The sequence below is a fragment of the Alligator mississippiensis genome, chromosome 9 (assembly GCF_030867095.1).
Source record: "Alligator mississippiensis isolate rAllMis1 chromosome 9, rAllMis1, whole genome shotgun sequence".
NCBI classification, from domain to species: domain Eukaryota; kingdom Metazoa; phylum Chordata; order Crocodylia; family Alligatoridae; genus Alligator; species Alligator mississippiensis.
The window spans coordinates 1,699,233-1,715,544 of NC_081832.1; the positions used below are offsets into that span (position 1 = coordinate 1,699,233).

The 16,312-nt window shown below is 61.1% G+C and overlaps 1 protein-coding gene across 2 annotated transcripts; it reads right to left on the reverse strand.

Annotated features, from left to right (window-relative positions):
- Positions 1–2,179: 2,179 nt before the first annotated feature.
- On the reverse strand, positions 2,180–16,312 carry HM13 (histocompatibility minor 13). 2 transcript variants are annotated; one of them, XM_006274281.4, is made up of 12 exons: positions 16,119–16,310; positions 15,127–15,225; positions 12,588–12,670; positions 11,712–11,800; positions 11,107–11,192; positions 10,851–10,976; positions 8,123–8,180; positions 7,408–7,491; positions 7,028–7,064; positions 6,423–6,525; positions 5,910–5,995; positions 2,180–2,541 (listed from the first exon to the last, which is right to left on the reverse strand). In XM_006274281.4, exons 1-12 carry the CDS (start codon positions 16,293–16,295, stop codon positions 2,460–2,462), a joined length of 1,110 nt encoding a protein of 369 aa, XP_006274343.2. In that variant the 5' UTR covers positions 16,296–16,310; the 3' UTR covers positions 2,180–2,459. The 2 variants fall into 2 exon arrangements, with proteins under 2 accessions (XP_006274343.2, XP_019355899.1); XM_019500354.2 differs by having other exon boundaries at positions 2,464–3,781; positions 16,119–16,312.

Consider the following 16,312-nt stretch of genomic DNA (forward strand, 5'->3'; position numbering starts at 1 on the left):
TGCATCGCAGCTGTCACAAGCTGGCTAGGGTCTTGTGGCGGCTGGGACAGGTCTCCGCGTGGCCAGCATAGCTGGGGGCACAGGCAGGAGCCCCCCACTGCCCACAACAGCAGCTCCGGCTTTCCAGAGCCCAGCAGCAGGCTCAGCTCGTGGGCAAAACAAAGCTGGAGCCTGGCAGCTGTCCGGGAAGAGCGGAGCTGGCAGAGCTGAGGTCTGGGGAGAACAAGCACGGGTGCGACAGCCCCAATCCCTTCACCCTGCCTTGCCAGAGCCAGACGTGTATCCTCCTTGAAGGTCAACGCTGACCCCGGCTAGATGCTCCCCAGCAGAAACAATGGGTACGGCCAGAGCTGCTGGCACGGGACAGGGTGCAGCCCTGCCTGGGAGTCGCCGCACTGCGCACAGGAGGCCGCACCCCAGCCTGCACCCTGGAGCCAGGCATCCCCCCTTCCCTGCCCCATCCAGGCATGGGAGGGGGGCATCAAGGCAACGGCCAGGGCTTCAGGGTCCGGCTGCCCCCGCGCTTGGGGCTGGTGTGGGGCCGGGCGAGCGCAGTGTTTGCAGGGGATGCTGGAGGCTGGCGCAAGCACATCTGGAGTCTAGACTCGGCGGCTCTGTGGGCCGGGCCTGCCGGCTGGGCCGTGCCCACACCCCGCTGCACTGTGTTTGCTTAGCTGGAGGCATTTAATTGGAATCCGAGTGGCCCCTCTCGTTCTTGCGGCCGGGGCTGCTGGAAGGGAGCAGGAGTCATCGAAAGCAGCTGGAGGAGGCGGCAAAGGGTCATTACGCGGCAGAAGACGCGGCGCCACTTTCGGGGCGCGGGGAGGAGCGGCTCAATACGGCTTTTGTGGAGGAGCTGCCAAGCCAGCAAATGGCCTGTTTGTTCTGGCAGCAGCCGGGGCAGCGCGGGCAGGGCCTGGAGAGGCGCCGTGGGCCGGAGGCGCCGGGCATGGGCTTGGCCATCCTGGGCGAGCTGCAACTGGCTGGAAGATGCCCGTGCCCTGCCCGAGCTCTGGTGCCAGCTCCTGCAGGCCCGGGGCACGTCCCTGCTGGAACGGGGCGGGCGGGGGCTGCACCCACGACACTGCAGGGACCCAGCGAGGAGACCTGTACTCACCTGGGCAGGGGAGGCTATAAGGGTCCTGGGGCAAGACAGCAGCCTCCAGGCCATGCTGGCTTTGCCATGGAGTTTTGTTTGCAGGGCATGGGGCAAAGCCCCTGCAGCCTGGGGCAGCTGGACACAGCAGCCTGCCGGGGGGCCGGACAACCAGCTTTCTCTGCTCCATGCTCGGGCCAGAGCTGGCCCTGGAGTCCTGCAAAGGCAGTTCCCACCAGTGACCCGGTGCCCTGGGGCCAGGGGTCAGCAGCCAGCGTATTAAATCTTAAGTGTGTGGAGGAGGGGGTGGGGGTGCGAGTGGAGAGGGTCACTTGGAAACAGCAGAGCAACGCAGGCCACCGGGGCGCCGTGTCCAGGGGCAGGGCGGGTCACTGCAGGGCCAGCGTCGCACCTGCGTGGGGAGGCAGGCGGGCAGTGCACAAGGCCAGGCCTCTCTGCCCCTGGCTGGAGCTTGGGGGCAGAGAGGCTGCTGGCGCCCCAGGAGGGGTGTGCCTTGGGGACCAGGTCACGGCCTGGCCCAGGTAACAGGCCCTCTCCACCTACCTGGCCTCTTTCCTCCTCCACCACCCAGGCCGACGCATCACTGTGGGTCACCGCAGGCAGCTCTGCCAGTTGCTGGGAGGCTCCCACGGGCCAACCCTCACACGGAGAGGAAAGGGGCAGCGAGGATAGTGCCATGGCAGCCTCTCTGCTGGCAGAGGAGGGGGACAGGACCCTGGGCAAACAGTTCTGGGGTCACCGAGGAAGGACTGGGGCTTGGGATCCCCAAGCTGCAGTCTTCTGCCATGCTTTCAACCTCCGTGTGTCAGCCTCCTTGTGTGTGTGCAGGGCACCACTACCTAGACCCTGCCACGGTAAGTGTGCCACAGCCATGAGCTTCCAGCAGCTTCAGGACCCGTGCCGGCCCCTCGCTCCCCAGGGAAAGCTGGAGCGCGCCCAGCAAGGAGAAAGACTCGGGGCATGGAGAGCGCAGCAGGCCCAGGGCAGCGCTCCCCCCGGAGAGGAAGACGCAGCCCCCGATCCCCGCACCGAGCCTGGGGAATGAGAGGCAGGGGCTGCCCCTCCTTCGAGATGATTTAATATGAGAGAAAGCGAGTCCACGATACAAAATTTAAAAACCGGCCCCGCAGGGGCCCCCCGCACTGAGGGGCCGGTGATAAAACGGAGCGGGGCAGCCCTGCAGCTGGGGAGGGCAGGGGCGGCTGGTCCGGGCACACGAACACGATGCGGCTACATAGATGGGGGGAAAGGGGAGGCTTCTTGTCGTCGTCGCTTGCGATGGGGCTGGGGCCGGGTGGCCCGGCTTGGCCCAGAGCACCGAGCCCAGCCCAGACCTGCAAGGTCACTTCTCTTTCTTCTCCCCGTCTGTCAGTCCGTCCTTGGAGGCCGCGGGCACCTCCTTGGGAGTGGAGCTCTCCTCGTAGCTGGAGAGGAGAGAGGGAGAAGATGTGGGGGAGGTTAAGCCCCTTCCTCCTGTGGGGAGGCTTAGCCCCTCTGTGCTGTGGAGGCAGCGCAGCCAGCACGGGTGCACGTCACAGTAGCGGGGAGGGTGGCGTCGAAGGCAAAGCCTGCCCGAAGGATGGGCCAGCTGAGCGGCTCGGCTCCCGGCACGGCGGGGAGAGCTCCTGGGTGCGTCGTGCCGGCGTGTCAGGGGCAGCAGGATGAGATCAGGACACAAGCCGCAGGGACCCCGGCGCTGCACCCACCCTGTCAGACTTGTGCCTCGGGGCAGGGGAGGACTGTCAGCACGGAGCCCCAGGCAGGATGAGGAGAGGACCTGGCTGCCCCAGACTGAGCTTCCCAGCACTAGGCCCCGCACCACACAAACGTGCACACACACACACACGCACGCGTGCATGTGCAACTCGGCGGGTATCTATCAGAGGCAGCTCCTAGGCACGTCAAGGCCATGCAGAAGTCATGGGTAAACAGTGCATTTCCCCACCCCACAGGGCATGCAGAACCAGGATTTTCGGGCACCCCGGTCAGCTGGCGGCTGAGGGACGAGCGGCTCCGGCTCAGCCAGGGCTGGCTGCATGTGCAGCAAGGCACTCTCGACTTTCCCCAGGGCGAGTTCACTGCAGCCACGTGGTCAAGGGAAGGGCAGGGGTAAGGGTCCGACAGAGACGCCATCCTGGGACCCCAGCTCTGCACAGAGGAGCGTGGGGGTGGAAGAGATACAGAAGCAGCAAAGCCTCTGCCAGGAGCACAAAGCTGCTGCCCTCGTGCCCACCCTAGACAGCGATAAACAGCAACACCCCCTCCAGCCCCACAAGCAGATGATCCCTTGGGATCAGCTGGCCCAGACTGGGTAAACGGGTAGGTTTCGACTGCGCCCAGGATGGCGCGAGTGGGGAAGGGGCCCCAGCGCCAGGGAAGAGTGCGACAGCAGGGAGGCCGACGGCTCCCCCCTGAAGACAAGCTGCGGCAGGGGAGCGAGCAGGGCAGGAAGACCCTTGAGGGACCGACCGTACCTGGCCAGAGAGGCAAGGAAAGGGCCTGGTGGGCGGAGGCTACATGGCGCTGGGGCTTTGCTGCCGGCGTCGGCGGGGGCAGGACAGTTTCTGCTGCATGGAATCGGCCAGGCTGGCCGGCGAACCGGACACGGTGGGGAAGTGGGTAAGTCGCGGCGTGTGTGGCAAGATTTCAGCAGAGGATTCGTAGCTGCAGGAAAGACAGGAGGCAGGAGGGGAGAGGAAGGAGCAGGACAGAGGAAAGAGAGAAAGAAAGAAAGAAAGAAAGAAAGAGAGAGATAGAGAGAGAGACGGGAGTGAGACCCGCAGCAGCAAGAACTGTTACCTTGGGGAGCCTGCGCATGCCAGCTGCTGCCCCTTTCTGCTGGCCTGGGGCGTGGGCACGGGAGTCAGTCTTCCTGGGAAGCCCAGGGAGCTCACGCCACTGCCAGAGGCAAGTGTAGCAGTTCAAGTTCGTGGGCCAGGGGGAAGGTGGGGAGGAATATGAAAGCAGATAGCAGGGGGTAGAGCCGGCTGGGCCACGAGCAGAGAGACACTGGGCCCCACCTGGGCTGGGGTGGGCCTGACGGCCACGGTGAGGCAACAGACCAGCGCGTACCGCAGCGCGAGCGGCGGGTCAGGGGTCCCACAGCCCATGCCCGCATGCCCAACACGCCGAAGGAAGCCAGAGACTTCTGAGCAGCTCTGGTCTGTGGAGCACAAGGAGTTAACTCTACGCCTGCCCCAACCCCAGTCCAACAGCCTGGCCATCCTGGACTCCTGCCCCTGCCGCTCCCTCCGCGCCATCACGCACATGCACGCAGAGCCTGGGGCACTTGTGGCCCCCGCAGCTCCCCTGCTCGGCCCCGTCACCAGAGCATGAAGCGCCCCAGGGCATGGCAGGTCCCCGTGTTCCCTGCACCCTGCAAAGTGCCAGGCCTTGGGGGCGGGCAGGCTGCCAGCTGAGTGTGGCCAGAGCCGAGGGCGGTGGGGGCACAGGGCAGCCAGCCACATCCAGCCACAGCTTGGTGGCAGGCTGAAAGCTTTGGAGCGCCTCGCGGGCATGGGGTGGAGGGGGAGGCAGCGCTGCACCCAACAGGATTCCTAGGGGTGGGAGCAGTTTCCGGCCCTCCGGCAGATGAGCTCGATGCAGAGCTCCAGATGCTGGAGCAGTCTCAAGGGACGCGGGGTTCTGGGAACCTCCCCAGCCGCTGGCACTCCCCCAGAGCCAGCGCCTGCCTGTGCAGGGCCGAGCTAAGCCTCCCCACTGCTGCCACGGCCTCATGCCCCATTCACTGCAGCCCTGCTGGGACCTGGGTAGCAGCAGAGCCACAGGGGACTCAGCAGCAGGGTGCCCCGTAGCCTCTGCTTTGGCACAGAGCCCTCTCGCCTGGCTGCAAGCCTTCAAGGGCCTTGCTAGTGCCCCCGCAGCCTGTCCTCGTGCGCTTCCCAGGCAGGGAGGTGATGCAGCAGTGGGCGGGTGAGTCACGGGCATGTGTGAAGGGGCGGCAGGAGGCCAGGTGCACAGGAAGCACGAGGGTGGGGGCCGCGAGCCTGCAGCCACCTGCACCAGCCAACACCCAAGGCCAGGCAGGTGCTGGCAGGGCGGGGACACTAGAAACGTGTGCGCCGGGGGAGCAGGGGAATTGCAGCTTCTCTGGGGCTGGCAACTCTCGCCTCGCTCCGTCCATCAGCTCCATGCTGACCCAAGGGGCACAGACAGGCCGCCAGGGAGCCTGGGGGGAGCTGGAGGCTGCAGAGCAAGGGTCCTGCTGCCAGGTGTGTGACACATGGGAAGGCTCAGCAACCAGGGGAGGTCTCCTGGGCCCTCTGCACATGTGACTGGCCCCCAGCAGCTCCCCCTGGCACTGCAAGGAGCCCCCCCCTCCCAAGACTAAGAGAAGCCACGGCCGGCCCGAGGACACCAGTATCATGCCAGGCAGGAAAGCACTGGGGTTGAGGGCAGATAAGCTGCCTCTGCCCTTGGGAGCTGCTGGATAGTGGGACTCAGTCTCCCTGCCCAGGGAAGGTGCCCAGGCAGCACCATACTGCCTCTCAAGCCTTCCCCCGCCTCTCTGGGTCACACCTACACCTCTCCCTGCGGCCTCACCCTCCGACTCACACAGAGTCACAGGTGCTGTAGAGATGCCTCGGGTCACGGAGGAGCTAGTTCACACACCAAGGCAGCAGCTACGGGGCCAATGTGTACGGTCACAAATTCAAGGAACGCTCCCCCACCCCTTACGCCCCAATGAGCTCATACGGGGCTCACACCCTGCCCTGGCCTGGAACTCGGGCCCTGGAGCCTTGATGCACTTCCTACCCAGCCAGGTGCTTACCTGAACATTTCAGTGACTTCTCCCTTCACCAAAGCCACGAGCAGAGGGAACCCGATGCAGGCAGGGACCAGGTACAGCAGCGCCGGCTGGGGAGAGCAGAGGCAGTTAGGACACAGACCGGCTGGAGGGGCTTATGGGCATGAGCTCCAGAAGAGCCAGATGGGCGGATGGCAGCTGGAGGTTGGCACCCAAGTACCAGGGAGGCCCAGGCCCAGCGCAGGATGACACTCAGCTTTGCGGCCTGTGGGCTTTTATCTATCCTACTCCAGAAACCTGTATGGTCCCAGTCCCGAGTTCCTACCTCAGCGAGGTGAGAACCTGCAAAGCCTCCAGGTCCCCTGCCCTGAGCTCACAAGAGGGGGAAGGTTCAGCACCCAGGACAGGGGCGCTGTGCCCTCGCCTGACCCTGGCCAGGCTCTCCAGGCCAATGCTGACACCGTGGTATTATTGGTCTGTTGGAGGCTGGTGGCACTTGAGGCAGTGATGGCAGGAAGTGGAGGGGAGGAGGCTCACCTGGGCATGCTTGAAGATGTGCATGATGAAGATGGTGAGGCCCAGGCCGAAGATGTAAGCCACGAAGCTGGTGTAGAAGTACGTGTGCGTATTCTTCTTCAAGCTGTGAGGGAGCGGAGGGGTCAGCCTGGGACCTCAGACCTGAGACACATACCCCAGCCCTGGGCATGGCCAGGGCAGGACTGACAGGCACACGAGAGGCTGTCACCTGGGGGCAAGCTCTGCGGTCGCAGTCGGGATGACCCCAGTGAGTGTAGGGGGTGAGACATGGGGTGGGAGTGTGGCGGAAGGTGCTGCAGTGAGGTGTGGTCAGCAGCTCATGGCCACACACTCCCATCACTGCTCTAAAGCAGGACAAGTGTTGGCTGTGACTCTCTGCCGGAGGTGGGGGGGATTTCCCAGTAAGTCGGGAAAAATGCTGCAGTGGCCACTGAGCCCTGGGGCACGAGGTGTGAGAAGTGCTTCTCTTCTGAAACTGCCTGCCCCCACCCCGGCGATGCCTGCCCGCTAGCCAGTCCTGACTGCCCGAGACCCCAGGTGCTCCTCTTAGCCCGGTCTACAGTGGCCGAGCACTGCAGGACGCTGCCAGCGCAGGCGTGGCTCACCTGATGTCGAAACGCAGCAGCAAGGCAATGAAGATTCCTGCAGGAGGAAAGGCACCGTCAGTGCAAGGCAGAGGCAGCAGCTGCAAAGCGAGCAAGAGCTCACGCCCAGACCGCGCGCTCGGTAGCAGTCGCAGGCTGCACAGCACCCTCTCGCGGCTGGATTTGGTACTGAGCCGATGCGGGGTGAGCCACCCACAAGTGACCCGTGATGTAGGGGCAGGTGAACAGCTCAGGTAAGGGCTCAGGGGTCCCCACTCTGGACCTTGGCACCAGGCGCATGTCCTTTTCCAGCTGTTGCCCTCACCCGGCCCCAGGAGCCTGGAGGCTGCAGGTTCAGTCCCGAGTAACTGGAGCTCCCCCACCCTTGTCACCCTCCTCACCTGGAATGACAATATCTCCCAGGCCCAGCATGGCGAAGTTGTCAGCTTCCAGCCCCTTCTCCAGCAGGTCCTGGGGGAAAACCACTGGGAAAGAGAAGGGCATGTGAGCAGAAGAGAAGAGGTTGGGCGTATACAGCCCCAACCCAAGCTTGTTCCTGAGTAGAGACCAACCCAGAGAGGGGCAGGTAGGTCTGTGTAGGAATGAGCTGCAGGACCCTGGGCAAACCCTCACAGCTGATTCTCCCATGCAAGATGTTGCACTGCCCTTCCATAGCTGATCAGTGCAAACCCAAAGCAGCAAGGAGCCACTAAGGTGTTCAGCACCCACCTCGAGGCATCACTTCCCCATCTGCCCCCAGACAGCTGTGACCCTGCACCCACCCCATGTCACATACAAGACATGTCAGCAATGGCTGGACAGACTCCCTTTGCTCTTCCTCATGGGATGCAGGCAGTGCATGAATCCCAGCCTAAATGACCGACCCAGCTCTGCCGCGGTTCCCACTGCTGGTGGGACCTGGACACCCCCCCGGCTGCCTGGAGAGCCCATCCTGGCACCCCAGGGAAAGGAAACCCAGGAAGGAGAACACTGCACTGACACATGAAGACACCACATGATGCACATGAGGTAGGCAGTGTGCAGGGCACGGGCAACAAGGGAGACCAACCACAGCAAGGCACGCCCCCCACCCAGGGACAGCAGAAATCGACTCACGTTTTATTGGCGCCTCAAACGATTTGGCAACAGTCACCATCACGTTGGTGCCGAAGACCTAGGAAGGGGCAGACCAGGGCAAGATGAGAGCAGCTGTACAAGCAAGAAGGGAAGAACCTCTTACCCAGCCGTGGCCTGGCCCCGGCCAAACCCCCGCAGGGCCAATCTGGGCCACACCAGCGATAGCGCTGTCAGTCCTGGCCCTGGGGGCTTTGTGCCCTGCTCTCCAGTCCCAGGGCTGGGGGAATCACAGAAGGGCTGGCAGATAGCATTCAGGCCCGGAGTGTCCCCCTGCCAAGACAGCAGCCGGGTGCCCCCTGGCGGCCAATCGGCGGAGGCTCAGCAATCAAACAAAGCAGGTTTCCAGGGAGGTGCTGGGGCTGGCTCCATCCCGGTCTGCCCTGGAGCAACAGGTGAGTCCCCCTTAACTCAGATGGGACACAGGTCACACACATGGGGCTCTGCTCCGACTGAAGGTATGTCAGTTGGGACCAGAGCAACCCCGGAAGGCGCAGTGGTCCAGGCCCCGAGCCAGCCGGCTGGTACAGCTGAAAGCTTTGCTCAGGACCAGACTCAACAGAAAGGGATACGATCGTCAGAGGCGACTGCAGTTTGCTCCACAAGGCACTGTCCATTTCAAGCACCGGCTCCTTGCTGGTCACCGGACTGTGAATACACTGGCCACTGCGAACCTTCACTTTGCATTTCAGGGTGCCTAGTTGTACACACGTGCTGTTGGCCTAACCAGATCTGATGCCAGTTAGTTCCTGGCCGGTGAGCCCCGAGAGCTGGCATTCAGAAGCACCTGAGAGCACGTGGGCCGTGTCAGATTGCTGCCGCTAGGTCACAGAACTCCAGCTAGGGCCCCAGGGAGCCTCCTGCAGACTGTGCCCCGAGGCACCCCCGAGGACACAGGAAAAGTCTACTGCTGCTGCTCTGTGAAGCTCCACATGAGGCTACAAGGGTCTCAGCCCCACATGCACGTCAACTGGCTTTTCACTTCCTTGTTGTGAATCACCTGAGATCCTGCTGTGCGAATACACCTCCAAGATCCCTAGCGACTGCTTGTTGACAGGCCCAAATCAGCAAAAGAGGCTGCACCTCTGAGACAAAGACAAGCCCTTTACATGCACCAAGAGCCTCAGGAAGCCCTGCTGGGGACTGTGCGCGCAGACAGAGCATGAGCACCAGTCAAGGAAATCTAGATATGCTCAAGCAGGGAAACTGAGTCAGCAGTGATGGTATCAGCTCTGCCCTGCTCTGCAAAGGGGCAGGTTTGTCTGGTTAGGAAAAGAGTTGCACCAGAAAGAGCATAAAGGGAATGCACAGCAGTGAAAAACCTGACATCCCAGGCCAACATGGCTCTGGGAGCTTTGTGTGCTCAGGTGGCTCAAGCATCCACCCCAAAGTAATGGAAAACCAGCACACAAACTCACAAGGCCAGGGCTACTGGATTTATTAAATAACAGACTGGGGGGGGCATTAGGCAGCGACTGGAAAACAGCAGAGCACATCTCTATTTGAACAGAAAAAAGCAGTATCCAGGGCCCAAGGGCCCATTGTCTGACCTCAGCTGCTGGCAAAGCTTTTGAAGAAGCACAGAAGGAAAGAAAAGGGGAGAAATGAAAAAAAACACAACCAGAGGGGGTAGCTGGTACCAGCCCAGCTGGAGAGCCTTCCTTGACAGAGACGTGCATTGGCAAGGAACACATAGTAGATCTGATCTGGACTTGAACACAGTGCCTGATCCAGTGCCATTGGGGATCCTCGATCAGCAGAAGGCCAGGCCAGGTAGAGAATGGCAAGATGGGTGAGGAGCTGGCTAAGGTAGAGGTGATAATGGGAGTGGGCTATGCTGAGAAGAGAGCTGTCTGGCCATGGAAGGGCACACAGTGTGTTTCCCACAGGAACAAATTTTGGGGCTGATCTTATGTAATGCTTTCATCAATGATCCTGGTGTAAAAAGCAACACTGCACTAACGAGACCTGCAGAGAAAGCTGGGGGAGAGGTAGTCCATACAAAGGAGAATCTGAATATCCTAGATGGGCTGGAGTAAGGAGACGGGATGAACTGGAAGGGTAGGAGGCACAGAGTCACTGCAGACAGTCTTGTTCCAGTCCCTGAGAATGTAAGTGGAGGGGAACAGAATGGGGAAGGCCTGGCTGTACTCACCGCTCACAGGAAAACCAGGACCCGCTGGGAGGGCAGGGCTGAGGAAGTCACAGGAAAGCCCAGGGCAGGCAATCCCAGCTGAGAGGGGAAGTATCTGTGCTGCTGTGAGAGCTGCCCTGCAATGGCACACGCGATTCTGGCCACCCATGTTCGAGGATAACTCAAACAGGAGCAGGCGCAGAGAATGATGAGGCGGGAACGGAGAGGGAACAAGCCTATCTGATTTACCCTCCCAGAACAGAGGCTGAGAGAGGACACACCAGAACTCCCAACACGCTGAGGATGGAGGGGGCCATTTTAAACACGGGACAACCCCTGTGCAAGAACAAACAGGGTCAAGTGGCCCAGAAGAGCTCTGGGCTGAGAACAAGCAGCCAGGCTCTGAAGCAGCCTCCTCCGGGCTGTAGCAAGGGCTGAGCACCAGCTCGTTTCAAGGGCAAAGCTCGGGCTACTTGCAGCAGGGTAACTTGACGTGGCCTTGCGCTAGCAAGGGATGGGCGCCAGGCTGGGCCACGGTGCACCCACCATGCCCCTCCCGCAGTTATACCCACTTACCCAGAACACGTCGTAGATGAAGAGCCCTCCAAGCAGGATGCAGCCAGTGCTGACGTTGTTCAAGTGCAGCAGCTCCACCCCGTTGAGGGAGAAGGCAAGCCCAAAGAGGTTGTTGGCGATCCAGTGCTGGGAACAGAGTGGGGAGCTGCATCACACCAGTGGCTCAGAGACCAGCTTTCCCTATGTGCAACCCATTGAGGCTCCCTCATTCCTCCCCCAGTGTGGCTCACCCCTGCTGCCCTGCTCCATGCCTTACCTTCCTCAGTAGGTACCAGACCCCCACGACGCTGCTCATAGCCAGGCACACAAGGTCCTTGGTATCAAACTCATAATTCACAATCTCTGCAATGACATAAGAATGTGAGGCCACCTCGTCTGGACAGTGTTACCGCCACGCATGCGCCACGGAAGACACGGGGCTCTGTCCGCAGCTCCAATGAGCTCAGGGGACACTAGATATTAGAAGCCTTCTACCCTTTCCATTACTCGTTTTGCTACCATTGGGGACTACTTGAAAGGCCACATGCTTCTCCCTGAACTTCTGAATGTTAATGGGTTTCACGCCTGCTGAGGCATCCTGCACCAGTGCATGGGCTCTCAGGGGGTAGCTGTGGCCCAGGAAACTGGCTCCATTCTTGGCTCCAGCTCTACAGCATCCTGATGCTGGGATCTTCTGCTGAAGCACAAGGCAGCAGACAGGAAGCCAGAGATCTCAAGGGCAAGTGCCTGGTGTCCAGACGGGCCTGAGCCACAGCCGAAGGGTGCGAGAGGCAGAGCTCCCAAACTACCAACTCGGGGGTGCAGCAAACACAGATGAGCCAAGAGTGCAAGAGCCCCACAAAAGCTGGCAAGCTGACATACCTTCCTTGGCCTCCCCTGAGCCCTGGGTGAAGAGCAGCTGGTACTGCTTGCTGGGGAAGTTAGCCGGGAAGACTTTGTTCATCATGGGGCTGGAAGAAGAGACAGAGCAGGTCAATCCAACAGAAGCCCCCGGAGTATGTTATGCTTCCCCCACCTCCGGGATGGCTGCAGGACACATCACAGACATCCACTCTCAGTGCTTCTCCCAGTCTGATCTCTTAACACGCAGGGCTAGGCCTTTCCCAGGACAGCACTCAGGCTTAGAGAGCCAGAGACCTTGGGTGGGGAAAACGGGAACTGGGGCAAAGCCAACTTCTCTCCAGTGTGTGGGGCAGGCTAGAGGGACTCTTGGTGCTGGAATGACTCCAGAGAGATTGAATTGACCCTGGGAAGTGTGGGTCATCCCTGGGTTGCCCTGAATTCAGGGTTACGTCTGCAGTAAAGCGTCTCAGAGCTGCATTCCCGTCTCCTGCTCTACTCTATTGGGCCACAGTGCTGCTGGGAGCTCCACCTCCAGCTTTCACTGGGCTTTGGGCTTTTCCACCTGGTTTCCCAAACCAGGTTCACCGAGTCCCAGGCTCTTGCAAGAGGATCCAGGCCAGTCTCTCAACTGCTGCCTCAAAGCCAGCCACCACTAAGGATGGTCTCTGGAGAGGGCTGAACATGCCCTGTACCCCTACAGTGTGGTCAAAGTCCATTCAAACTTCTGCAGGCAAGATGGACTAGTTCATACAGTGCTGCATGGACCTGAAGCACCTGGGCTCTGCTCCTGGCTCTGTGCAGGGCCTGAGGTGCACTGACAAGAGAGCCAGTGGGAGAGGTGGCTGGTACAGCAGCTGGCACCAAGCCCAGCTCCCCTAGACGCCCTGGCCTTACCTGATGGTGTGGGACAGAGCAAGAATCCCCAGGACGAAGAAATACATGGAGAGCAGGAGGTTGATGTATTCTTGAGAGAAGATCTGGAAGGCAGAATGAGAGGCACTTAGCACAGTGGTCACAGGTCACAGTCACCATCCTTTGTGTGGCAAGCAGCACGAGACCGGAGCCAGAAGGCACAAGTGGGTTCAGAGAGCAGGCCCATACCATGCCCTGCTTTATCCCATGATATTATTAGCCCCCCTGCCCTTTGCTATATGCACAGGCAACCTTACAGGCTGCATACCCCACCATGATTTATCAGGCGCTAATCCCCCAGCTCAAGCACAACGTGCTCCCAGCCGCTCAAGGCTGTCTTTGGTCTCTTCCTAGAGTCTCCTAAAAATAGACGTTCAAATGCAAACACTCCTAGCGGAGCCAGGTCATGACAGCTACTGTAAACAAATGAAAGAGCAGATGCTCCCGGAGCCACGTGAATTTGGTGGAATGGCAAAGAATCCAGGAGGAGAAGGGCTGCAGGGTTCACCTAGGCAGAGTCTAACCCATCCCACCAAGCACCTCATGTACTTACAGCTCACCTGCCTCAGGTATTTACCAGCCATGCGTAACGTGGCTGGCAGGCAAGGGATGACAGAAGTGCCCAAGCAGCACTACTGACATCTTCACAAGCAAGACACTGAAGAGGGCAGCTGCTTCCCTGACTGGCCAGGAAGGAGCCCTGGATATTTGGTTAGCACTAAGCCACAGTCAGTACTGCCTGGCTCATACTCTGCTATGGTCCTCGGGGATGAAAGGTGTCAAGGCCCAGGCACTGAGGACCTGTTGCCCAGGGTTCTTTAGGAGTCGTCCCCACCCTCCCCACTGCTCACATCACTTGTGTCAACCAGTTCTGTTCAAAGCTCCTAAGGCCACTCCACCTCTGAGCGTCCACAAGCAGGAGCCTAGAAGGAGCTGGAGGACACTACGAGTGCCTGGGAAAACATGCTGGGCCAGCTGGTCTGGGGTCTCAGAGGGTGGAGGGGTGCACTGGTTTAATTCAGATGACTTGAAGGCTGTGAATACTGGTTCAAACTGAAGTTTAGACCACTTTCGTTGCCTCTCCCCAGGGCATCTGCAGTGGTTCAGTGAGTACAACTGGAACGACTCCAGACCAGCTTTGGTAAGCAGAGCAACCTTTCTGACCCAGCAGGGCCTGATGCACGGGCTGCCGCGACCTCTGAGGGCTCTGGCACATTCACTGAACCCAACAGGCTGGTGTCACACTTCTCGGCAGCTCCCCATTAGGAAACAGACTGGGCCTCGTCTGCCAGTTAAATGCAACTGCTTCTTCCACCTTGGCAGCTGGCTGAATTGCTGGCAATCACTAGTGCCTCCAGCAGCAGTTGGAGCAGTATGTGAAGCAAAGCAGGGAACACAAAGGAAGTCAGCAGGATTTACAATGCAAATATCCCTGTTAACCTCTGCTTTCAGTTAGGGCGTCAGACCAGGGTCAGCTCCACAGCGCAGCAGGCAAAGCTGCAGAGCCTCTGCAGTCTGAGCACCAGCTAGTTTCCAGGGACTCTCTGCCCTCCTTTTAAAAGCAATTCCTTGTGGACACAGGCCTGGGCTGACAAAAAGCAACATGATGCAGGGGAACGGCTGTGAGTCAAAGGCCCCAGCCTGCACCAGGCCTGAGCAGCCCCACGATGCAGATGCTGCCGCACTTTGCTCCCCCATCCATTCAACTTTCTGACTCCTTGTTCCATAAGGTACGCTGGGTGGGCTCATGGGCAGGGTGCTGTCCACAACCCAGCACGCCTGTCCTTAACATGCTCTGCTGCCTAGCAAGGCCTGCAGGGTCTCCCACCCCTCCAGTGACATACTGTACATGCAGGCAGTGCAGCCTGCAACAGGGTGGGCTACAATCACGTAGACAAATGGGAGAGAGTCCAGAGGAGGGCAATGAAAACGGCTGGGGCACGTGACTTGCGAGGAGAGGCTGAGGGAACTGGGCTTATTTAGTCTGGAGAAGAGAAGGCTGACGGGGATTGACAGCAGCCTTCACCTCCCTGCCGGGGGGCTGCAAGGACATGGAGCTGGACTGCTCTCGGTGGGGGCAGATGACAGGACAAGGAGCAACGGTTTCAAGTTGCAGCAAGGGAAGTTGAGGTTAGATATTAGGAAAACCTCTCACAAGGAGGGCGGTGACGCACTGCAACAGGCTCCCCAGAGAGGTGGTGCAGTCTCCAACTCTGGAGGTGTTTAAGGCTCGGGTAGACAAAGCCTTGTCTGGGATGTAGTTGGGGCTGGCCCTGCTTGGAGCAGGGGTTGCACTAGATGTGACCTCCTGAGGTCCCTTCAACCCTCATTGCCTACGACTCTATAAATCAGCACTGGAGGGCATCTCAGATTCCTACCGGGCAGGCTGCGACCTGCCGTGAGTAGATCTGGACACAGAGGCAGCCTGGCGGAGACAGAGAAGGAACAAAAAGCAGGAGGGACCCGGTACACACTTGGTACGTCCTGCCCCGTCCACACAGGACCTCGGCAGCTCGCTTACCTTGAAGAAGAGGTAGAGTCCTAGCAGGGTGCAGCTGGCTACGATGGGGAAGCGCGCGGCGTCTCGGCTGGTGATGGTCTCCGGCATGTCAGAGGAGTTCTGAAGGGGGGAAGGCGAGGGGGAGGGCGAGGCTGAACCCACGTCGTTCGTGCCCGCGTGGGCAGAGGGCCAGACCCCACAGCTCGGGGCGGCCGCACGCCGCGCCCCACCGGGCAGCAGGCTGCCTCAGCGCCCCCGCGGACAGCGCTTCGCGAAACGCGGCGACTGGAACGGCATCCGACTGGCGCCGCTCGCTCCCCGGAGAGCAGGGGACCGGGTCCTGTCCCGCACCGCGCGCCCGGCTGGGAAGGGGAGGGAAGGGCCGGGCGAGCTCTCGGCTCCCATCTGTGCAGCCATATGTTGATTACCCTCCCAACAACACCCCTCTCCGGGCACCTCTTTCTCCCTCCCCCATACCAACCCCTGCCCCGAATAGCAGGAAAGATGTGATATGACTTCCATTCATTTAAACCATTGCACAGGCTGCCCCGAGGCGGCCCCGTCCTCCTCGATCGCCGCAGCCCGGGGGCGCGAAACAGTGGCTCGGCTGCGCGGCAAGAGCACCTGTCCCCCCGCCCCCGGGGGAAGGAAACAACGGCCGTGCTGCACAGCTGGCGGTCGCTGTTTGGCTGACGGAGCCAGACGCTGTCACAACCCGGGACGCGCCGACGACCCCCAAGCTCGGCACACTTCCAGGCCGCGGGGAGGACGGGGAAGGGGCCGAGGTGGCACGGGGAGGACGGGGAAGGGGCCGAGGCTGCGCGGTGAGGACGGGGAAGGGGCCGAGGCCGCGCGGCGAGGACGGGGAAGGGGCGACCCTGCGTGGGGGGCGAGCACAGGGGTTTCCCAGGGAGGCTCGGGGGCCCTGGGGGGGCACGAGAGCGCTGGGGACGTGTCCATGGGGGTGGCGCTCAGCAGCGCGGATGGGGAGAGGGGGCGGGGGGCACGCGCACCTTGCTCTTGGCGCAGGCGACGGAGCGCAGCGCGCCGAAGAAGATGGGCAGCAGCGCCATGAGCACCAGGCTGCCGTAGGCCAGCGCCATGCCCTCGGCCGTGGCGGGCGGGCGGGCCGGGCCCGGGGCCGCCTCGCTGCCGTTGAGCGCCTCGCCCGGCGCCGCGGCCTGCTCCATGCTGCCTCCCGCCGGCC

Bases quoted from the DNA above. Each gene is read 5' to 3' on its own strand.
- HM13 (XM_019500354.2), bottom strand. From the start codon at position 16,295: ATGGAGCAGGCCGCGGCGCCGGGCGAGGCGCTCAACGGCAGCGAGGCG. The intron at 12,671-15,126 runs GTAAGCGAGCTG...TCTGCCTTCCAG, and splicing joins GACTCTACCTCTTCTTCAAG to ATCTTCTCTCAAGAATACAT. The intron at 6,526-7,027 runs GTGAGCCACGCC...GCTCCCTCACAG, and splicing joins CTGCTGCGTTTCGACATCAG to CTTGAAGAAGAATACGCACA.